Here is a 24,860-nt window from a genome sequence, read left to right on the forward strand (position 1 = left end):
GCCTCCGGGGTTCAAGCAATTTTCCTGTCTCGACCTCCTGAGCAGTTGGGACTACAGGCGCGCGCCACCAAGCCCAGCTAATTTTTGCATTTTTAGTAGAGACGGGGTTTCACCATATTGGCCAGGCTGGTCTCGAACTCCTGACCTCGAGATCCACACACCTAGGCCTCCCAAAGTGGTGGGATTACAGGCGTGAGCCACTGCACCCAGCCAAAACAAATTTTTTAAAATAAAGTCTGCCATTTGATGTTATAAAGGACATTATGGGTCAAATGACAAAACTGGAATACAAACAGTATATAAAGTATTGGTGTTAAATTTACTGAAATTAATAACTGTAATGTGATTTATAAGATAATTTCTCCATTCTTGGCAAATACAAATTAAAGTATTCTGGACTAAAGGAACACAATATAATCAACTTACTTTCCACTGCTTCAAAAAATAATATGCATGCGTATGTGTGAGTGTAAGTATATAAACATACATTCACATATCTGTATATAAACAGGGAGAGAGATGGGGAGAAAAGGGAGGAAAAAATGACAATAGATACAGCAAATGGGGTAAAATATTACCAATAGGTAAATCTAAGAAAAGGGTATGCTGTACCGGTATTCTTTGTACTATTTTTATCCTTCCAACTTCTCTGAAAGTTTGAAAATATTTACAAATAAATAGTTCAATAAAAAGGAAGGCTTTTTGAATATTTGACTATTAATTGTAACACAATATGAAACTAAGCTGTCTGGTTTTATTATCTTACTTGGAATACTAACTGAAGGCCTTAGGCTATGTCTGGGAATGTGGTTTCCAAAGCAGACCTGGATTAACAAAACCATACCTTTCCCCATGCTCAGAAAACAAGTAAAACTGCTTACCAGATCTTCATGCAAGACTCACCAAACCTACTAAACTGACCCTAAAAAAGAATGCAGCAAAGCTCCTGGGAATGAATCTATCTGATTTAATTTAAATTAAGACAATAAAACTACTTAACTATGTCTCCACATTTTTCTTTCTAGAATCCTATATCCAAAAAAATATGAAAAACTATTACCACACTCTCATAGTGTTTTCCTTGAGAGCTAGGGGCAATGTAACTACGTGGTGCTATACTGGAATATAAGACCTTGAATACAGAAAGGGCAGAAATTTCCCTTCTATGAACCTTATTCCAAATCCTTTTTTTTTTTTTTTTTTTTTTTGAGACAGGGTCTCCCTCTGTCGCCCAGGCTGGAGTGCAATGGCACTATCTCAGCCCACTACAACCTTTGCCTCCAGGGCTCAAGTGATCCTCTTGCCTTAGCCTCCCAAGTAGCTGGGACTACAGGCATGAGCCACCACGCCTGACTAATTTTTGTATTCTTTGTAGAGACGGGGTTTTGCCATGTTGCCCAAGCTGGTCTGGAACTCGTAAGCTCAGGCGATCCGCCTGCTTTGGCCTCCCAAAGTGCTGAGATTACAGGCGTGAGCCACTGCACCCGGCCCAAATTCTCAACTAAAATATGTAGCCACAGTATGTTGACTCCATAACAACAGAGGCACACAAATACCACACAGCAGTGTCTTTTGTCATCTTTCCTTTTTACCCAAAACAGATGGGAAGAAAATCTACAATTTAAAAAATCAATAAATGGCAACAAATGGAGAAATGAGGGGTGGGGAGAAGAAGGAGGAGGAGAAGGAGGTCCTTATTCTCCCAAGACCCCCTTTAAGTCTTTCCAATTCCTAGCCTATCAAGGTAGTCAGGCAGCACTTAAAAACTCTTCCTCCCTCAAAATTCACAGAAGTGCAGCCAGTTAGTTTAAATAAGTTCTACATTTCTGATATTATGTTTTGCTTATTATTATGGTCCCTAAAAAATTAATAAAAAAGTTACTGAAGAATTTGCAAAAAAAAAAAAAATGGACATTTTCTGATTTTTTATGACAATGGCCTTTCCCTTCTCTTCCCTCCTTCACTATAATTTCATTTGTAAATCAAGTTCAAAACTTTGTGTAGCTAAACACACAAGCAGTAACAAGTCCCTAGAAAAATTATGGCTCAAATTAAGTTAAACTTGGACAGCTCCAGGTCACGAAAGTAATGATTAGCTATCCAACAAAAAAACTATCAACTCATTATCACCACCTTGATCTCAGTTTTCATTGATTTAGGCCAAAAGAGCTGAGACAGTCCTCTCTCTGTTTCTTAGATAGGACAGTTGTATACCTCTTTCAAGACAACTAACATTCTGTTTGTCACTGATAATTGTGTTTTAAAATTCTCAGGGAAGAAAACCTAGACCTTATTAATCTGTTTCAGTATTTTAAAATTTCAAATAATAGAATATTCTCTACCATCTGCTCACTTCAGTTTTGTCAATGTTTTTATGTAGCCATTTATCTCACTAAATATGAAATCAAGCCCAACACAAATATAGTCCATCAAACACTCTTCTGAATTCTGCATCACAACCCTAAAGACACCACCTTAGAAACAGAGGATGAAATGTTTTACTGTCTGTGAAAGATTAAAATCTATTCATGATATGGGATCTCATCAATTCCTGTTTCTACACAATATTTCGCCAGCTCTTTATCTCTCCTCATTCTCCATCTCAACCTTGGGTAAGAGGTTCATTTATTTGTGGTCAAGTACTGACCACAAAACTGAGCACCCAGGGAAAGGGACACAGACCCATGTGGCACAGCTGTTACCCTCCCTAATGGATAAAGTTGTTACTGTGGCTCTTTGGGTGAAGAAACAAAGAAATTCACTCATGTGCTTCCAGTAAGCAGCTCATACTCATGTTAGAGGGAAACATAACATTATAGGGAGGCCAATAAGGAAATGAGGACAGAAATATTAGTCACGTAGGGTCAGGCCTCCAGAGAATCCCAGGCTATATAGGAAGAGGAGGAAACCCAGGCTAGATGAAGGCCTCATGGATAAGAGATCATAATTCAAGAACTGGCAAGCAGGTGGAACAAGAGGTTATTTATGTCCCCTCAGCAGCAGGAGGCCCCAACCTGTATTTTCAACTGCTATTCACTGGCTCTGCTTTTGCTCCCCTTCCCAGCTCCCTGCTCTCTCATCTGGATACCTTTTGATTCACAGACCCCTTTGAAAACCAGAAGAAAAGTAACCCATGGACTCAATCTTTGAGATAAACATGCCTGTGTACAAAAGTCTGCCTACAATTTAAAACTTCTCAGACCCATGTTTATGAAGCCCTAATCTCTTCAGCAGAGTCTATGGGAATACCAGTGTCCCTCAGAAAAGGGGTGTGGGCATGGCAGACATATGAGTGAAACCGACTTCCCTGTATAAGGCAAACACAACAGAAAAAAATGGGAGGATTACTGCAAATCACTACAGGGCTGACAGATCAATCATAAATCATACATACAGTACATACATACATGCACACCTCTCAATTGACTAAATAATGTCTGAAGGAATGCCAAAGAAAGAGGAGAAATGAACTGGTGAAAAGAATGAAAGGAAGATGCCTGTATTGGGCAATGGTGTGTCTAAAGGCAGACAGGAAGGGATCAGGAAGAAAAGGGAACCCTCAAAGATCAAGCAAAGGAATCTGGATTTAAGAGAGCTATATGAAACAACCGATTTTCTAGCAAAATGATGCGCACACAATGTAAATCATCCTTGAGCAGTACTGTGGCTGAGGCTGGACACAGGACTGGATGGCAGGATGGAGGAAGCTGGTGACAATGACTTCTCAGCACTGTCATTTCCAACTTACTGCTGCATATCCAAGATACACATGACTGTGTTACTCAAGGTCACTTCCCATTAGCTATTGCCACAAACTTGGACAATATGGCATCTCCAAGTGTGAAGTATGAAAAAATTCTACAGTTATCCTATTTTATAGAATGAAGATAAAGATGTAAGAACAAATAGAACACATAGAGATATCAGAAGGAAAGGAGACCTAAGCTGTGATGGAGCATCCTGGCGGGATGAGGAAGGGTGGAAAAACTGGCTTTCATTCTAACATCACCAGCAAAGTAGGATACTAGGCAACAATTTCTAAACACACATATATGCACGTACACTTGGGTAAATCAGCTTGGTTCTAACCATGGGAGATTGAAGCACATGAGCACAGGACATAACAAACATCTCTGCCCCACTAAAATGGAAAATTATAATACTAGAACCTCCCATCCTCAAATGTATGTGCCAACAGCGTGCTCTTCGTACTAAAAAAGCTCAACTGTATTTAGCTGCTCGAGTGAAAGTAATTCAATTCATTTGGTTATTATCATGCTGCCAAATCTTTTCATTTCTACAATGGCCAGAAAAACAATGATTTACATATACTAAAAATAAGACCCTGCCATACACACCAGAACTGGAAAAAGCAAGCATCACATCTTGGGAATTTCTTTTTTTTTTTTTTGAGACGGAGTCTCACTGTCGCCCAGGCTGGAGTGCAGTGGCGCAATCTCAGCTCACTGCGAGCTCCGCCTCCTGGGTTCCCGCCATTCTTCTGCCTCAGCCTCCCGAGTAGCTGGGACTACAGGTGCCCGCCACCACACCCGGCTAATTTTGTATTTTTAGTGGAGATGGGGTTTCATCATGTTAGCCAGGATGGTCTCATCTCCTGACCTTGTGATCCGCCCGTCTCGGCCTCCCAAAGTGCTGGGATTACAGGCGTGAGCCACCGCGCCGGCCGGGAATTTTTACCTTCTTTGTTCTTGGTACCACTGCTTCTGAAGGACCTCAATATTTGCTAGACATATCTCCTTGTAGAGAAACATTAATTATCTTTAAGGTGACATAAAGGTCACACAGAAGCACCCCCAAAGAAAATTTAAGGTAGTCCTGGGGTCATCAGTGAGTTTATGGCTGCACAGGGTCATGAATCAGAAGGAAACTTCTCTCTGCTGTGTCATACAGGACAGTTTATTTCAAGCCTGTTATGGTGAACTCAAAGTTAATCTTTCTGTAGGTTCTTATTTGAAAGCAAGAGTCAAACTACCCACAGAAGGGCTGCAACCGGAATGCCCTACAGACTTCAACAAGTCACTAACCGTTTAAACAGGGTTTGTCAACTTCGGCACTATTGACATTCTGGGCTGGATAATTCCCCCTTGCTGTTGGGGTATGTCCTATTGCAGGATGTTTAGCAGCATCCTGACCTCTTCACACCAGATGCCCATAGCACACATACCCATCCCCCACCATCCCAGTCACAACAACCAAAATGTCTCCAGATACTGGGAAAAGAGGGATACAAAATTGATCCTATAGAGAACAACTATTTTAGGGCAAATAGAAATAGGGACTCAGAATGGGTGCCTATTCATTTCACTTCATTGCCCTACTATAGCTAATATGTTAGAGAACAGAACAAATTCATGGTATTTTGTTAAAATAGTGTTTAGACTGTAAGTTTATATTATACAATTATATAAAATTTATTATCGTACTCCCTAGAAAAATTATTTTATACTATTTTAAAAGAAAAACTATTAGAAAAACTATTTTATACTATATTCTATTAGTTGTTTCCAGGGTGCTACATATAATAGATTTTATTTAATTAGATACTGCTATGGTTTGAATCGTCTTCTCCAACATTCATGTTGAAACTTAATCCTCATTGTAGTGGTATTAAGACGTGTGGCCTTTTGGAAAGTGATTACGTCATGAAGGCTCCACCCTCATCAATGGACTAGTGCCTTAGGAAAGGGCTGGAGGGAACCAGCTTAGGCCCCTTTCACTCTTTCACCAGGTAAGGGCACTATGTTTCTTCCCTTTTTGTCCTTCTGCCCCATGAGGACACTATTTGGCCCCTTTTGTTTTCCTGTCCCTTCCACCACATGAGGACACAGCATTCAAGGCGCCATCTTGAAAGCAGAGACAGCAGCCCTCACCAGACTCAGAAACCACTGGCACCTTGATCTTAAACTTCCTAGTCTTCAGACTGTGAGAAATAAAATTCTGTTGTTTATAAATTACCCAGTCTCAGGTATTTTGTTACAGCAGCACAAATGGACTGATAAAAATATTTGTAAATCAAACTATTTGTCTATAGCCATATGACCCTGAACGTGACTGATTTCATCTAAAAAGAAGCCTTTCATTCAAACATAAACCAAATATAAGCCATTTATAATATTATACAGGACTGTCTTTTCAGAACTACAAATGTTCTAAATTATTTGCAATACCTGAAAAGAATCTGAAGAAAGTGCAAATGCAAGGGTATTTCTACTGCTCATTTATCTGACAATTCAAACACAACAGTTTTGTCATTACTTTAAAAAGAAACACTCTTTTTAATAAACTTATCTTTCATTAATATTGCCAAAGTTATAAAAAGACCTATCCTGTAGAAGTGTCCAACAATGCCACTTTATTTGATGTAGATATGCATTTTCCCCCAACCAGTAAGCACATGATTCATTATCCTCATATCTACATCCATGCATCCAAAGACTTATTGAACATTTACCATAAATCAGAGATTGCTGCTTAAAAAAATGAGTTCAGGCCGGGCACAGTGGCTCACGCCTGTAATCCCAGCACTTTGGGAGACCAAGGCGGGCGGATCACAAGGTCAGGAGATCAAGACCACGGTGAAACCCTGTCTCTACTAAAAATACAAAAAAAAAAAAAAAAAAATTAGCCAGGCGCAGTGGCGGGTGCCTGTAGTCCCAGCTACTCGGGAGGCTGAGGTAGAAGAATGGCGTGAACCCGGGAGGCGGAGCTTGCAGTGAGCCAAGATCACGCCACTGCACTCCAGCCTGGGCGACAGAGCAAGACTCCATCTCAAAAAAAAAAAAAAAAAAAAAAGAGCTCAAATCCCCTCTCTGCAAAAGCTTAGAGTCTAATGAGACAGGCAGATGTGAAAAGAAGTAGCTATAATACTATCCCACAAACGTTGATGTCGGCATCTAAGCTGCAATGGAAACAGTATCTTTGTATCAGGGAGAGTCAGGCAACCTGAGATGAATCTTGTCAGATGAAAAGAAGTAAAAGGGAAAGATAAGACGAGTCAAGCCATCAGTTAAGGGTGAGAACATGTTATACAAAAGCAGAAGAGAAGAGGTCACAGTCAAAGCCTATAGGGAGATTCTATCATCAACAAGGATGGTTCCAACCCTAGGGCACTAACACAAAGTAAAGAAGGGATTAAAAATAAGATTATCTCACATAAAACCCTAGATCTTTAAATTTTACAACTAAAATTTGAATTTCCCTTTAAAAATAATTTGATTCTTGATGAAAGTTAACAATAAGGACAGTTAAGGCTGGGCACGGTGGCTCATGCCTATAATCCCAGCACTTGAGCTCAGGAATTCAAGACCAGCCTGGGCAACAAAGTGAGACCCCGTCTCTAGAAAAAATACAAAAATTAGCCGGGAATGATGGTGTGTGCTTGCGGTCCTAGCTACTCAGGAGGCTGAGGATGACTTGAGCCTGAAAGGCGGAGCTTACAGTGAACTGAGATTGTGCCACTGCACTCAAGCCTGGGCAACAGAGCCAGAATCTGTCCCCCAAAAAAAAAAAAAAAAAAGATGGTTAATTGCTAAATTTAATTACTGAGCTATTGCTATTCAATTATCACACCATTTAGAGAAAAGTGAGTTAGTCAAAGATGTAAAGTTCTGGCAAAAACATCAGCATGTGAATATAAAAGCTATGTTTCTATGATTTCAGTAATATTTTATAGCAATTTTTAAAATACTCTCCAAAAAAAGCAATTTAGAGCAATGAGTTGCTATGGCAGAGGCAGGCACTCAAACACACAAAACTGTGGCATCAAGAGCAGGCTGCATATGCTTTACCAAACGCAGAGCAAGTCTGTGGTTATTTGTAAAGAAAAAAATCTTTTATTTTTAAATGAACATATATATTTTACCCAAAATATAAAACATATATATTTTACTCTATTTTATTCTAAATACACCCCACTGGATTATCATCGTGGGAGGAAGACACTGCTAGTAAATGTGAGGCAGGGAGCTTTAAGATCTACTTACAGAATTTGTTTAAAAACTTGTTTAACAAGAGAAGACTCCTGAATATAAACAGGCTAGTTCATTTTTCTTCACTTGAACCACATTAATTATATACATACGACAGACACAACCACAAAACTTGCTTCAAATCACAAAGGTTAAATCATTTTAAATGACAGTGAATAAGAACTAGATAAGTTGGAGGTAAGTGGAATTGTTTTTTAAAGTGATACTGATACCATTTTTTTTTAAATCAAGAAACCGAACTTGACCTAGCAATCACAACAATACCAACCACAGTGACGCTGTAATTACTCAAACCAGCATTAAATTAATGTTTCCATGATAAACTTCAATTTCCAGTCTAAACAATGGGGTAAACGTGCTGATAAAAGAAGATAATTCACTATTGCATTATCAATTCATTTTCATTAACTTGAAAATCACACAATCACTTAAAAGTTGAATGAAGTATTTAAGGATAAGAATGTGATGATAAATCAACCGATATCATTCTCTTGGAATGGAATGTACTCCTTGTGGGTTTCTGATCCTTTTACTCTAAATGAAAACAGCTTTAAGAAACAGCTACAAAGATAATGCATACTCATCTGAAGGCAGTACTGTTAACATTTCCGTGCATATGCTTCCATGCATACTCACAATACATGCTGTTTTATATACATGGGCTCATAAAAACAAACTGTGAGTGAGGGATAAAACACTACACATTGGGCCGGGCGCGGTGGCTCACACCTGTAATCCCAGCACTTTGGGAGGCCGAGGCAGGCGGATCACGAGGTCAGGAGATCGAGACCATCCTGGCTAACACAGTGAAACCCCATCTCTACTAAAAATACAAAAAAGAAATTAGCCAGGCATGGTGGCGGGTGCCTGTAGTCCCAGCTACTCGGGAGGCTGAGGCAGGAGAATGGCGTGAACCTGGGAGGCGGAGCTTGCAGTGAGCCTGGGTGACAGAGCAAGACTCTGTCTCAAAAAAAAAAAAAAAAAAAAAAAAAAAGACTACACACATTGGGTACAGTGTACGCTGCTTGGGTGATGGGTACACCAAAATCTCAGAAATCACCACTAAAGGACTTATTCATGTAGCCAAATACCAGCTGTTCCCCCCCAAAAAAAACCTATTAAAATTAAAAAATAAACTAAAAAAGTAAAACAGGCTGGGCGCGGTGGCTCATGCCTGTAATCCCAGCACTTTGGGAGGCCAAGGTGGGCAGATCACTTGAGGTCAGGAGTTCAAGAACAGCCTGGCCAACATGGTGAAACGCTGTCGTTACTAAAAATAGAAAAATTAGCCAGGCATGGTGGAATGCGCTTATAATTCCAGCTACTAGGGAGACTGAGGCAGAATCGCTTGAACTGGGAGGCAGAGGCTGCAATGAGCCAAGATCATCCCACTGTACTCCAGCCTGGGTGACAGAGTAAGACTCTGTCTCAAAAAATAAACAAAAATAAATAAATAAATATCACACACAATTCACAAGGGGAAAAAAACTGCAACAGCATATTATGTCACCTAACAATATGATGAAAATTTCCTAATCAATGAATTTAGATATCATCATTTTCATATGTGGGGTAGAGAAGCTCTTTTTGAAGCATGCTAGAAACCATAAAGGACAAGCATTAATAGACTGTATTATACAAAAATTGTAAATTTCTGTATAATTAAACAAACATATACACCATTAACAATAATAAAACGCAACTGACAAAAATGGGACGTGACTGGCAAATATGTTTGATAGCACAACTATTAAGAGCTCTTCATTGTGTTTTAATCATTCTCTTAACTGAATTTCCACAAACATACAATCCTGTCTTAATTAAAGAGGTCCTCATGGTTTGCTTTGGTTAAGTTATTTGGAAGAAATCTACAAGAGCAAAAATGACTTATTTGCACAGTGCTTAAATCATGCATTTGCTGTAGAAAACTGGCTAATATAATTCTACAGGAAGAGAGCAACAGTTAAACTAGTATTTTGCCCATTTAATGGAATCAATGCTAGTCTGACAAAGGGAAAGCTGAGACATTTCATCATATTACAAATAATTTAACTGAAATACGTTATTAAACTGATACATACATGGCAGTGTCCTTAAGAAGCTACATACAATTATCCATCTAGGAAAAATAATCAGTCCTGCACCCTGTCTCACACCATATACCAAAATCGTTTCTTTTATTGTACTAAATTGTAAAAGGTAAAACTATAAAATTCCTAAAATATATAGGAAAACATTTCCTTTTTTTTTGAGATGGAGTCTCGCTCTGTTGCCCAGGCTGGAGTGCAGTGGTGCGATCTCGGCTCACTGCAACCTCCACCTCCCAGGTTCACGCCATTCTCCTGCCTCAGCCTCCCGAGTAGCTGGGACTACAGGCACCCACCACCACACCCGGCTAATTTCTTTTTGTATTTTTAGTAGAGACAGGGTTTCACCGTGTTAGCCAGGATGGTCTCAATCTCCTGACCTCATGATCCACCTGCCTCAGCCTCCGAAAGTGCTGAGATTCCTGACGTGAGCCACCGCGCCTAGCCAGGAAAACATTTCCATGGCCATAGGGTAGGCAAATATTTCTTGACAAAGACACAAAAGCATTACCATAAAGAAAACAAATTGATAAGGTGGACACATTAAAATTAGAAATTTCTGCTCATCAAAAGATACCACGAAGAGAATAAAAAGGCAAGCAATGAGTGGAAGAAGGTATCTGTAAAACACTTATCCAACAAAGCATTCTTATCTAGAAAGAAATACAGATAACTAAGACAGACAACATAATAGATAAATGGGCAAAAGACTTGAAAGACACTTTATAAATGGTCGATACACATGAAAAGGTGCTCAACATTGACAATCAACTACAAAATGCAAATTAAAACCACGACGCAGGCCAGGCCCAGTGGCTCATGCCTGTAATCCCAGCACTTTAGGAGGCAGAGGCAGATGGATCACTTGAGATCAGGAGTTCGAGGCCAGCCTAGCCAATATGGGGAAACCCCATCTCTACTAAAAATACAAAAATTAGCTGGGCATGGTGGTGCACGCCTGTAATCCCAGCTACTCAGGAGGCTGAGGCAGGAGAATGGCGTGAACCCGGGAGGCAGAGCTCGCAGTGAGCTGAGATCACGCCACTGCATTCCAGCCTGGGCAACAGAGCAAGACTCCATCTCAAAACAAAAACAAAAACAAAACAAAACAAAACAAATAATGAGAAGAAGTCACGGAAGTGAAGAGATTACCTCCAGCTTTAGAATGTAGGGAGTAGAGAAGGTGAAGGTAAAGTGGGGAAAACACAGAGAATGACTTCCTGGGAAAACTTGTACATGAACTTGGTCTGGAAAAGCAGTTCCTACTTCTACACGTAGGGGCAAGCGAAAAACATCTCAGTGCAAGACAACACACAGAGCTTGGAGGCAGGAAAGTTTCCGTGCACACAGATAGTGCCCAGCAGCCAGAGCATGGGCTATGCAAGAGAAGGAAGCACATTTCCTTCTTCAGTAGGCCAGGGCAGAGCTCAGACATTAGCATTTTCTAGAAAGCTCCACAGATACTGATTCTTTTCCAAGGTTGGGAATCAAGCACTACATCAAGCTTTCTAGTTCATTGTAAAGAGAGAGATTAGACAAAGGATCAGAAAAATATGACACATGATTAAATGTGCTTTAATTCCCCTTAAAACTTACCTTTAATTAAAATGGCAAGTGCTTTAGGATACTCCAAAATTGAAAGTTTTATACACCTTATCATATATCTGATAAGCAATGCCATTTACAAGAATTTCAATTCTTAAGTTCAAACTTTCCTCGTGGGTAAAATTAAAATGTGAGTTAAGGCAAACTCTGGGCAAGCTAACCATCTTGAGCTTCAATTTTCTCATCTGTAATGAGAAGCTTAGAACGGTAAAGAACTGCTTTGACTCTGGTGTGGCAAAATTCCACACATGTGACAGTGTTATAAATAAGAATTTGTGATGACCACTAGAATTCTTTTACCTCCCACTACCTCTAGGGGGCATCAAAAATCCCTTACTAAATTCTCCTGTGGTAATTTTTCTCACTGACTACATCTAATTCATTGGACATTTGACATCAAGAAAACATGCTGAATCAAAAGAATCCAGTATTTTGTCCTGTGCTGTGGGTTAACTTATGAGATCATTTGTATTCCTTTCAGCCCAGTAGTAGCAAAGTCACCTATCACATGTGTCCACATGCACCACCCTGGGCTGCAAGGCTGTAGTGAAATAACATTTACCAATGTGTTTGGTCAGGAAACTTTGAGAAGCTTGGAAACTTGGGGGTTTCAGTAGTGCATGATTTTGCAGACGCAGCTCTGTTAATTCCATTTTTTTGTAGGCGCTTACTATTATAATAGTAAGGCCAAGCACCTACTTTTGGGCAAAGCCCTGCAGAATTCCAATTCTCACAATCAAGCTGAGACATTCACATAAGCATAATTAATCACAGATGGATTTAGCCTTTTGTCTCTTTTCTGACATTTCAGAACTCTTTCTGATGTTTCAATGATCTGATGTCTGGCCACGTCATGATACCAAACAGACCGCCTGAAATCACTTTGTCTACTTTGGACTGCATACATATCTGGATAAAAAATTCAGCCAAAATACCTTCTTCAGTTCATGGAATGGCCTTACACAGCACTCTGAGAGATAACATGCGGGAAAAAAATTTAATTATGCCTAACAACATTTCTATATAGTCTAATTTTCATTTTCAAATGTAATCATTTTGAAATGAGAAGGGGTTAAAAAGAGAGAACTAAGCTTTGCATGCAAATAATAAATATTTGAAAAGCATAGGAAACCCTATGTTTACAGTAAAAAAAAAAAAGTGAATAGCTATTTTCAAGCATAAGCCAAAAAGGAGACAAGGTAAAGAAAAAAAGGAAAAAAGCCTATATGTAAAATTTTGAGATGTGAAATTAATACAGTAATTTTAAGAATGGATTAATTTTAAAAGAAATTACAATTTCCACCAACCACCTTCCACTTTAATATAATTTAAATATTAAGTTATATAATAATTTATTAAATAATATAGTTTCCACTAATTCCCAAGATGGAATTATGGGAAATAAATTAAAGTGAGGTTAATATGATGAGTATCATTAGGCACACAATTAAAATCTGAATGAAGGTTGAAAAAGACTCATTTCTAATCAAGTTTTCTTTCCAACAATACAGGTTACAAATATGACATACAGACAGAAATGTTTAAACCAACAGCTCAGTTAAAAATATATTTCATATCTCAGTTTAAAGAAAATATTGGCTTAGGCAGAAATTTTAAAAATTTTTCAGACGTTCACACTCTGCAGGACCCTGTGCTCAAGGAAGCAGTTTCTCCCATTACCAACCATACTTGCCTTAAGTCTAACTCCTTGCCAGTGATTAGCTCACATACAAATAAGAGGCACAACACTGACAAATGAAACATGTGAAGTCTGCTAGAGGGCTTCTCAGTGAGGGTTTCCTCAATCTTAGGAAGAGACACAAACCACCTCACACCCACTTCAATAGCCAGTATTAAAAGGAAAAACAAACTGCAGCCCAGAAAATAACAAGTGCTGATGAGGATGTGGAGAAACTTGTGCACTGCTGGCAGGAATGTGAAATGGTGTGGCCTTATGGAACACAGGGTGGCAGTTCCTCAAAAAATTAAAAAGAGAATTACCATTGATTCAGCAATTCCACTTATGGGTATACACAAAGAACGGAAAGTGAGTCTCAAAGAGATATTTATACCCTGTGTCCATAGCAGCATTATTCGTAACAGCCCAGGGATTGGGGCAGCCCAGATGCCAATGGATAAATGAATAAACAAAATGCGGTATATACATACAATGAAATCTTATTCAGCCTTAAAGAGGAAAGAAATTGACACATGACAACATGAATGAACCTTGAGGGTATTATGCTAAGTCTGACACATGTGACAACATGAATGAACTTTGAGGGTATTATGCTAAGTAAATTAAGCCAGTTACAGAAAGACAAATGCTATGATTCCACTTATATGAGGTACCCAGAGTAGTCAAATTCTTAGGGGTGGGGAAGGGGGAGCTATCGTCTATTGGGTACAGAGTACTGACTGTGTAAGATGAAGAAATGACATGGAAGGTGGTGATGGTGCACAGCAATGTGACTGTACTTAATATCACCAAACTGAGCACTTACAAGTGTTTAAGAGGGTAAACATTATGTGTATTTTACCACAACCAACAAGAATGTTTTTTCTTTTTTTTGAGACAGAGTCTCGCTCTGTTGCCAGGCGGGAGTGCAGTGGCGCAATCTCGGCTTACTGCAACCTCTGCCTCCCAGGTTCAAGCGATTCTCCTGCCTCAGCCTCCCAAATAGCTGGAACTACAGGCACACGTCACCACATCCAGCTAATTTTTGTATTTTTAGTAGAGACAGGGTTTCACCATGTTGGCCAGGATGGTCTCAACTCTTGACCTCGTGATCCACCCTCCTTGGTCTCCCAAAGTGCTGGGATTACAGGCGTGAGCCGCCGCACCTGGCAACAATAATTTTTTTCCAACTTTCATTTTAGAATCAGAGGGTACATGTGCAGGTTTGTTACAAAGGTATATTGTGTGATGTTGAGGTTTGGCGTACAAATGAATCTGTCACCCAGGTAGTGAGCATAGCACCCAATAGGTAGTTTTTCAGCCCTTGCCACCTTCCCTTTCTCTAGTAGTCCCCAGTGTCTACTGTTCCTCTCTTTATAGTTCATGTGTATCTAATGTCTAGCTCCCACTTATAAGTGAGAACATGTGGTATCTGGTTTTCTATGTTAGCTCACTTAGGAAAATGGCCTCCAGCTGCATCCTTGTTGCTGCAAAGTACATAATTTCATTCTTTTTGATGACTGTGTAGTATTCCATAGTATATCTGTATCACATTTTCTTTACTGTTGATGGGCAATTTTTTTTTTTTGAGATGGAGTCTCTCTCTGTCGCCAGGCTGGAGTGCAGTGGCGCGATCCCCGCTCACTGCAATCTCCGCCTTCTGGGTTCAAGTGATTCTCCTGCCTCGGCCTCCTGAGTAGCTGGGACTACAGGTGTGTGCCACCACAGCTAGCTAAGTTTTGTATTTTTAGTAGAGATGGGGTTTCACTGTGTTGGCCTGGATGGTCTCAATCTCTTGACCTCGTGATCCGCCCACCTCAGCCTCCCAAAGTGCTGGAATCACAGGTATGAGCCACCACGCCCGGCAAATTTTTTTAATAAGAGGAGACACAGGAGAGAAAATTCTTTTCTGATTCTAGTCACTGCTGATGGCCCGCAATTCCTGAATGGGCAGCTACCACCTTGGAACTGTAAGAGGAGCTGACCAAGAGGACTAGCACCACCGAGGACAGCAACCAGAAAACCACACTACCCCTCCCGCTTCAGCAGGATGAGCTCCTCCCAGGAGAAACTCTTCTCAGTTGAAAATACAATTTCCACTAATTTCAACCAGTGCCTGAGTCCCCGAACTGATACTGAGCTACACTAAAACAGTACCAAGTCTCATTAAAATGGCCACAATTATTACAATAGCTCATGTGAGCAATGACAGCACAGCATATGAAGACAATTTCCTTTCATCAATGACTCTATTTACCACCTCTCATTAAATTATTTTGTGACTATCTTGTACCTTACATGTAAGACTATGGTCACAGACAAAACATATCTGACTATGTAATGTAATGTAATGACTACATAATGTATGCAATGTAAATCAGTCTTTATTGAAAACCCATACACAATGAACAGTAAAACCAAAAAATTCAACAAAAGCATTTTAGAGAATATGATGCACAAGAATATAACTGCTACTTATTAGCAAAATTCCTTAGGGAGGAGAATTTACTGTAATGCATCCTGTCTATATACTATGACGATGACCACATACTGGTTTTCCTCTTGTAGTGCTCACCATTAGCAAGCCAAGCAAAATCAGAATTTGTCAGCATGTTAAGATACTTCGTAGGCTCATGTCAGGATATTAAATGAAATGTCTTATAAAGACTAATTCCCATAAGCCCAATGAGCACATCTCTAGGCATGACTGCATATGGAAATTAAGTGACTTTGCCAAAACTCTTACATTACGCCATCAGAAACTTCTCAAGTCCATTCAGCTCAATTCAAGACACGAGTGTGCACAGCAAAACAGAGAATGAAGGTGTCACTTCCATACCTACACCATGTGTTTCAGTCATCCATTGCTGAGTAACGAACCACCCAAAAACTTAGTGGCCTTAAACAATAACTTATTATTCCTCATGATTCTGTGGGTTGGCTAGAACTCAGCTAGGTGGGTTTTCTTCTGGTCTGTCTCGAGCTCAGTCACGCAGGTGCAATCAGCTTGAGTGGAGCTGAAACATCCAAGATGGCTTCAGGCCTCATACAGCGGCCTCTCTGTTCAGCAGGGTACTATGATGGCTAGCTCCAAAGACAGAGAAAGTGAAAGCTGCCAGACAAGGCCTGAGCCCAGAAGTCCCAGGCAGTTCCTTCCAGGCTACCCATCAGTCAGTGTAAGTCACCAGGTCAGTCCAATCTAGGATTAGGAAAACAGCCTAGACTGCTGATGGGTGGAGCAGCATGCACAGACAGGGATGAGAAGCCCTGATGGTGGACAGCTTTGAAAACCATCTACCAAAACATGGGGCTCACTACACATAAAGACAGACACATCATTTCAGCATGCCATTGTGATAGCTCATTACTCAATACAAAAGTTCAGGTAAATGAGCTCTTTTGTGTTATTTCAGACCTGCTGTTCAATACTTCAATTTGCTTTACATCATACAATAAATATATGGTGAAGAAACTTACATGTACAAATCTCTGTAAGAAAATCCAAATGAAACATTAATCTAGTTTCAACTATCACATGTTACCACTTTATGCACTATATTGTAATTATCTATGTCCTCCTAAGTTGTAACCTTCACTAGGGCAGAGCCCTCATCTACACTGCTTACAAATGTATTCCCAGAGTCTAGCATGTACCAGGTACCTAACAGGCTGCTCCTTCTTGGTTGTTAAAAATATTGCTCCTGGCCAGGCACGGTGGCTCACACTTGTAATCCTAGCACTTTGGGAGGCCGAGGCGGGCAGAGCACAATGTCAAGAGATTGAGACCATCCTCGCCAACATAGTAAAACCCCATCTTTACTAAAAATACAAAAATTAGCTGGGCGTGGTGGCGTGCGCCTATAGTCCCAGCTACTCAGGAGACTGAGGCAGGAGAACTGCTTGAACCCAGGAGGCAGAGGTTGCAGTGAGCAGAGATCGTGCCACTACACTCCAGCCTGGCAACAGAGCAAGACTTCGTCACAAAAAGAAAAGAAAAAAAAAAGGAAAGAAAAAAAAAATCGCTCCTGGCCGAGCCGAGGCAGGTGGATCACGAGGTCAGGAGTTCAAGACCAGCCTGGCCAAGATGGTGAAACCCCCATCTCTACTAAAAATACAAAAAATTAGCCGGGCGTGGTGGTACGCACCTGTAATCCCAGCTACTCCAGAGGCTGAGGCAGAGAACTGCTTAAACCTAGAGGGGCGGAGGTTGCAGTGAGCCAAGATCATGCCACTGCACTCCAGCCTAGGCGACAGAGCGAGACTCTGTCTCAAAAAAAAGAAAAGAAAAAAGAAAAAAATCACTCCTATTTAAGAAATAAATTCCTTTTTTTCTTTAATACCAGATAGAAAACATGTTCATAGATTTTTCCATGTATACTTTACAATGTGGCAAAAATATGCCATTACTAGTGCTTTACATACTTACATGCTAAGAAAAAATACAATTTTAACTATTTTTGTAGCCATAGGCTAAATTTACCCCCATTCAATCTCAAAAACGAGAGATTTTACAATAGTGCACAATTCATTTTCTGTGAGTTATTTCTTGCTGGTCCCTAGTTCTAGACCTTCAATTTGCAATGAGGAACATTCATACTTGGACCAACACCTATCTTACAATTTTGAACAGCACATTTTCTGACTGAAAAGATCTACTTTAATAAGCAGGTGTGCTTATTTGTAACTGAGGGTTCTCATGTGCAAGTATAACATGGTATCTGCTATGGTTTGACCTGGTTTACCCCTGACAAAGCTCATGTTGGAATCTGATTCCTGGTGTGGTAGTGTTGGGAGACGGGGCCTAGTGGGAAGTGTTTGGATCATGGGAGAACTGCCCTCGGGAATAGATTAAAGCTGTCTAGTGGGAATGAGTAGGTTCTCACTCTCATGGGAATGGATGTGTTCCTGAGAGCAGGTTACTATAAATAAACCCAGGCTCTCCTACAGGTCTCTGCTCCAGTCCCCCTTCTGTTTCTCCACCCCACTGTGACACAGCATAGGACCCTCACCAGAAGCTGGGCAGATGCAAGTGCCATGCCCTTGGACTTTCCCGTCACCAAAATCATAAGCTAAATAAAACTCTTTTCTTTATAAATTCTCAAACTTCAGGTATCCTGTTACATAAACACAGAAAGAACAAAGACAATATCCTTAACTGAAATGAAAATAACTTTAATCCCTCAGTTACCTACAATTATTCATTTTCAATCATAAGGCAATGGAAACTATTTTCTTAAAATATAAAGTATTAAAATCAACATGTTGTTGAGGACCCAAAAGTATTCCCAAAATACGATGCCAGGAAAATGCTGACTTTATGAAGTTAATTTAATATTCAAAATTCTATCATTATCTCACAAATACTTACAAAATCACTAAGTTTACTTCAGATTTTCGGAATTCTCCCTCCCAAGAAGAAATAATGGGAACATAATATATTGGAAAAAATTTAAAGTTTTGTTTAAATGGGAACATTGAGTCCCAGATTGTCTTTCTCTACTTTGGACTGTAGCTCAGTTTCCTAAGTTGTGATCATGTTTCCAAATTCTAAACATGTTAATTTTGGGGACTTGGGAATGAAACATTGTAATTCCTGAAATCACAAGTTATTCTTAATACTTCCAATATTCTTCAGACTCCTTACTCATTATAATGGATATCTTAAAAATTACTTAATAAGAAATATTAAGGTTAGTAGTATTACAAATATCTTTAGCCTATAGTGAATACTAAAACATTGGAAAACTCCAGTGAACATTGTTAGATACTGTTTCGAATAACCTAACATTTGGATTTCTTGGCAAATAAGCAGCACTACGCACATACGTTTATTTATAAACTTATTTTGCTTCCAAAATTTGTTATTTCTTGGAACACTAACTCATATATTTTGTATATAAACTTATTAATATTTATATTTACACTGTTATTTACAGCATTATCAGCAGACAGACAACACACACACACATTCCATAACACAGCTACAAGCAAGACTGACTGATTAGACGATGACTGCTCCCTCCTCTGCACTCGTGTCCTGCTTCCTGTGAATGTCAACCTTAACTGTCAGCTCCGCAAGTCAGGGTTTCCTCCTGTCCTTTCTTTTGACTTGACATCCACTGGATTCCTTCAACCTAGTAACATTTCATGCTGACTGTTTAGTTTTAATTCTTAAAGGAGAATTCTAATACTTTCTCTCAATTTCCTGATTTGTCAATTGATTTTTGTCAAGACTCATGATTTGAAAAAACATAAATTTACTAAAAAATGGCAGAAAGAAATTCCCACATGGCAACATTAGTTTTCATGTCAGCTTTACTTTATTTAAAAAAAGACCAATCTGCTTTTGAAGTAATTTCTACCAACCCAAACCAGCCACTAATTCCAGTAAATGTATATAATCAGTCATCTTTTATAATGATACTTGTTGCTCTAAAGATCTACAGTCACAGTAACTTGCTATTTTAAAAACAGGAATGAAGTGGCAATAATCTATAGTGACCATAAATTATTCTGAATTGCCCAGCTTTGTCCCTAAGTAAACAGAAATTACAGTCTTAGCTTCTGATGCAATATTTGGAAGAGGGACTAAAGGAGTGACATGATCTTCCGCCACACACCCTGACTAGTCCTCCTCAAATTCAATAGCTCAGTTTGTGGGATAAGTAGGAATATTACAATGGTGCTAGCATAGAAAGGATACTCTTTTCTCATCTCCATGGCCTAGCACTGAGTATTAGATTGCCATTAATTATAACATACAGGTTGGAGTCCTAGCACAAATGTACCAATTTCTCCTCACTCCAATGGAGCAAACTAACCATTTTATTCAGAATAAATACCTGAGCTCAAAGAGACTTTTTTTGTCCTAAACAGATAAAGCCAAAGCTGACAGACATCCTATGGCACAATATAAGATTTGTTACTTAAAGGTTCCCTACATTGTAGCACTATCCCCTAACAGAGCTCAGTGTCTGATATGGTTAGGCTCTGTGTCCCCACCCAAATCTCATCTTGAATTGTACTCCCATAATTTGCACATGTTGTGGGAGGGACCTAGTGGGAGATAATCTGAATCAAGGGGGTGGCTCCCCCCATAATGTTATCGTGGTAGTGAACATCTCACGAGATCTGGTGGTTTTATTAGGGGTTTCCGCTTTTGCGTCTTCCTCATTTTCTCTTGCCACCAGCACGTTAAGAAGTGCCTTTTACCTCCCACTATGATTCTGAGGCCTCTCCAGCCACGTGGAGCTGTAAGTCCAATTAAACCTCTTTTACTTCCCTGTCTCGGGTATATCTTTATCAGCAGCGTGAAAACGGACTAATACTGTGCCATTGGCCTCTAAGTAAAAGACAAGTGTCCGCAATTCTGGGAACTTTCAGAGAGAGGTAGTATTGGTATTCAGTAATATATGCCTTTCCTTTTCCCCAGCATCTAAACTAATCTAAGAAGTCTGGTTAATAACAAGAGCAGGCATTTAGAAATTTGGATGTCATTTATCAGTATACAAACAGAGTGAGCCTTGACAGGTCCCAACCAAAGCTCAGGTAATGATTTTACGAATGCTACCCAACTAGGTAGAGTCTATACTCAAATGCAGATAACAACCTGTCTAATTTCTACATCACTCCCATTTACAGTTGCAAAAACTGAGACCAGATGAAGTCAAGCAACTTCTCCAAACTGTTACACATTCCTGTGTCACCACCTCCCTTTGCTATCAGAGTATTTATCAATACTCAAAGATAATCAGTCACAATACCTATCACATTCTGTTAGAACTGTGTATCTGTTACTAAGTTATAACCTATTCGTAAAGGGGAAGCCATCCCATTCGTGCTCAACAAATCTTTGTTAAAAAAAAAAAAAAAAAAAAAAGAAGGCATTTCTCACTATCCTACATACTTGTCAGCTCTCTGCATTAGTATTTTCATTCATTTGTTCAACAAATGTATATAAGCATTAAATACCTACTATGTAGCAGGCACATTGTTCGCTACCTAGGACACAAGAAGTTAAATGTCAATTAGATTCTCATGGAATGTATGCACAGGAGATAGACTAGTTCTGGGAAGAAATGTAAACTGCTATGGGGTAGGTGGGTGAATGATGAAATCTAGTCTTAGAATCCAGTAGAGATTACTGGAGTTGAAAAATGATAGACGGGGAATTTGCAAGCTTGGGGGAGGGGCAAAGGGAAGGGGAAAAAAAACGAGAGTACAGTACAGATAAAGGTCTCAAGTGGGGGTAAAAAATGGGAATTCTCTAGTTGGTCAGTGTTCCAAGTTCTAGGCCACAGCTGACAGGGCAAAGATATGAGCTTCTTCAATAGGAGTAATTCTGAATTTAATAAACAGAAAACAGCAAACTTTAAAATGAGGAATAATTATCTTTCTAGTTCCTCATGAGGCTCTCAGCTGTGAAAAAATAATCTGGTACGGTGATTCTCTAGTCTGACTTCATATCAGAATCTTCTGAGCATTAAACAAATCTGATGCCCATGGTTGATCCCAGAGTTCAATTACTTAAAATCTCTGAAGATATGGCCTAAGAACAGGTCTTATGAAAATATTCTCCAGGTCATAAACTCCAGTCAAAACTGACGACTGCAGCAACCAAAGGCTAGGCAGTGCCACACTAACTGTTTCCTCAATGTCTTTCAGAAATGACCCTAAAACTTCCCATTGGCTGACTTTGTGACATTCAAATCTTAGCCTAAACATTCGTCCTCAGAGAGGACCCTCTGACTACACAATCTAAAGTAGCCACACTCAGTTAATTAATGTCTACCACACAGCACTCATCCCTATCTGACATCTGTCTTCTTGATTACTGTTAGCGAACCACTAGAATGGAAGTTCCAAGAGACCAGGGATCTTGCCTATATTGTTCACAGCTGTTATTTCCAGTAGGATCTGAATAAATATTTCCCGGATGAAGGAAAAAAGTAAACCAGAAGGCAAGCAGACATGGGGGTACCTCTCATATAAATGGAATTAAATAAATAATAAATATTTTGAAGCTATAATTCTTATGGATTTGGATTGGATATAATTAAGGTAGACCGAAAAGCACATAGGGTATTTTTAAAATCTTTAACTTAAAACTATATACAGGCTGGCTTGAATTTCCAAGCAGACCTCTACCTAGGAAGGAGACGAAAGAATATAAAATATTTAGTCTGGTCTAGAGTCAACAAAGGTGTCAGCACAAAACGTCTTCATGAAGAGGAAAAGGATGATGAAACTATATTCAACATTTCCACGAATGGAAAAAAAAAAAAAAAAAGACCCAGGTTAAAATATAGGGCAAATTAGAATTTAGCTTAGGCATAATGAAAAACTTTCAAGAGAAATGCTGTGAGACTAGAACGGCCACCACAGATGAGACATAAAAGTGAAATCTGTGCAAGTCCCTAAGTCTAGTATGAAAATACTTCATTTGAATGGGTCGTGTACTACATAAAGGAAGATTAATATAAGGACAGCCAGAGTTTTCTTTGAGTCTTATAAATGCATTAAAGTATCTTGAGTACTAGAGTTTTCTGCTCTGAACTAATTTAGATCTAGTACCAGATGAAAATGAGCCAGAAGGATAAAACACTAGTAAAAACGTAAGCAAATCATTATTTTTAGGCAAAACGGAAATATGCTCATACTTTTCCTTCTGTACAGAACATATGTTAAGGCCCATCAAGTGAATTAGTAATTCAGGCATAAAGGAAGTTTTTGAAGATAACCAAAATCAGGGGTTATCTCCCTACAATGTGCACTGAAATATGAGCTCAAAAGAAAACCTCCAAACGCCAGGACACCTTGCTCAGCTTACCTGGACTGTCAATGTAAAACCAGCAAGGTACTGCTTTTTCATCAGTCTCTCAAAGCCAGTGCTACTTTCAGAATCCATAATTTCTGACAATGGAACCATTTCCCCAGTCATTCAGTACTTAACCTCAAAGATCTGGAAATATAATCATCCCCAAATTAAATTAATCACCAAGTCCTGTGAATTATTCCTTTGTAAGAAAGAAAAAAGGCTGGGGGAGGGGGGCGGGGATTTATTGATTTAAAGAGATTTAAGAGACACATCACAAATATAATGTATGAACCTTATTGAGTCCTAAGTCAAACAAATTGACTGTAAAAAAGATTATGAGACAATAAAGGAAACAGGAAATATGAACACTGATCAGGTGACATTTGGAAACGCTGCTAATACTTTCTAGGTATATGATGAGAACATGATTACATTTTCAAAATGCCCTTATCTTTTAGAAATACATACTACAATACTGGCAGATTAAGTGATACTTTTGATTTGCTCCAAAATAATTCAAGAGAGGGTGGAGGTGGGAATAGAGTGAAGGAATAGATGAAATAAATGCATGAAAATTACTAAAGCTGGGTAATGGGTACACAGGGGTTCAATTACACTTTTGTCTTTAATGTGGCATGTCTTAAAACCCCCATTAAGTCATATTTCTATGTGTGGACATATATGTATTTTCTGATTTACTCTGCTCTGCTCTAGAACTATTGATGACTCCCAGGTGCCTAAGCACCTTAGCCCGGCCTTCAGGGTCCTGCACAGTCCTTCAGTTACCCTTTCCTCTACAAATACATCACCAGAACTTCCCCTTCCAAATCCTTTCTTTTACTGCTTCTTCTCCTTGAAATGTCCTTCTCCATCCTACCTACTTTCTTCTTGAGCTACTCCTTCCTTTCCTCTTCCACATCTTGTATAGTAAAAAACCCATGTCCTCCTAGGCCACTGACCAGACCACTGTATGCCCTGGTTTTATGTAAAATGCCCCTAATCTTCCCCTAGCTCACAAGTTTTAAGTAGAAGATCCATGCATCTTCAGAGCTGAAAGCCTCACTCTAAGTAAAGCAGACGTGTTTGTTATTGCTATCGCAGTGGGTGGAAGGCGGTGGGTCTGCTCCTCTGCATTGGTCTTCACTCTGCAGTTTTTACAGCGGGTTACTCATACTCAGGAAACATCAAAGAGTTTCATTAATGAGAGTCATAAAACTTTTTTTTAAAGGGAAATTCTGAAATATACTTAAATCTCACAATAATGCAATGGATTACAAGAGCAGAAGAGGCTGTGGTTCTCATTACAGAAAGCTTAATTTCTGAGGCAGCAAAGAGATTTCCTTATTAACCCATTCGTCCTTCCTTCAAAGCTTCAAACCCAGTGCCCTGAGATAAAAATTTTATTAGAGATTCATTTTTCTATAATAAAAACACACACATGTGAAAATCAACTTTACCTTATATTTCATCTTGGGACACGAATGAATGTAGAAACCCATATAATAATAGCTGAGTTGAGAAGTTTTCTCATGAAGCTGCCTAGTAAAAGCAATTTCTCTGCCAAAAGAAAAAGAAGAAAGCTGAAGGCAGTTAATTCTGGTTCCAATGTTCAAATATCTATGTAATTTGATGGTAAACATTTGATAAAATCTGATATTAAGCTA

The 24,860-nt window shown here is 39.2% G+C and overlaps 1 protein-coding gene across 22 annotated transcripts in view; it reads right to left on the bottom strand.

Annotated features, from left to right (window-relative positions):
* The window catches only part of ATE1 (arginyltransferase 1), a 189,366-nt gene that overhangs the window by 70,082 nt on the left and 94,424 nt on the right, over positions 1–24,860 (bottom strand). For 15 of the 22 annotated variants that reach the window (XR_010127483.1, XR_010127484.1, XM_063670358.1 and 12 more), the window contains one exon: positions 24,654–24,753. The exons of the other annotated variants lie outside the window; for them this stretch is intronic. Coding sequence is in view for 13 of the 15 variants with exons in the window: in XM_063670358.1 (XP_063526428.1) it covers positions 24,654–24,753 (100 nt within the window). In the remaining 2 variants the exon portion in view is untranslated. The remainder of the gene's footprint in view (positions 1–24,653; positions 24,754–24,860) is intronic. 22 annotated transcript variants of the gene reach the window in all.

Source organism: Pongo pygmaeus, chromosome 8 (genome assembly GCF_028885625.2).
Source record: "Pongo pygmaeus isolate AG05252 chromosome 8, NHGRI_mPonPyg2-v2.0_pri, whole genome shotgun sequence".
Taxonomy (NCBI): domain Eukaryota; kingdom Metazoa; phylum Chordata; class Mammalia; order Primates; family Hominidae; genus Pongo; species Pongo pygmaeus.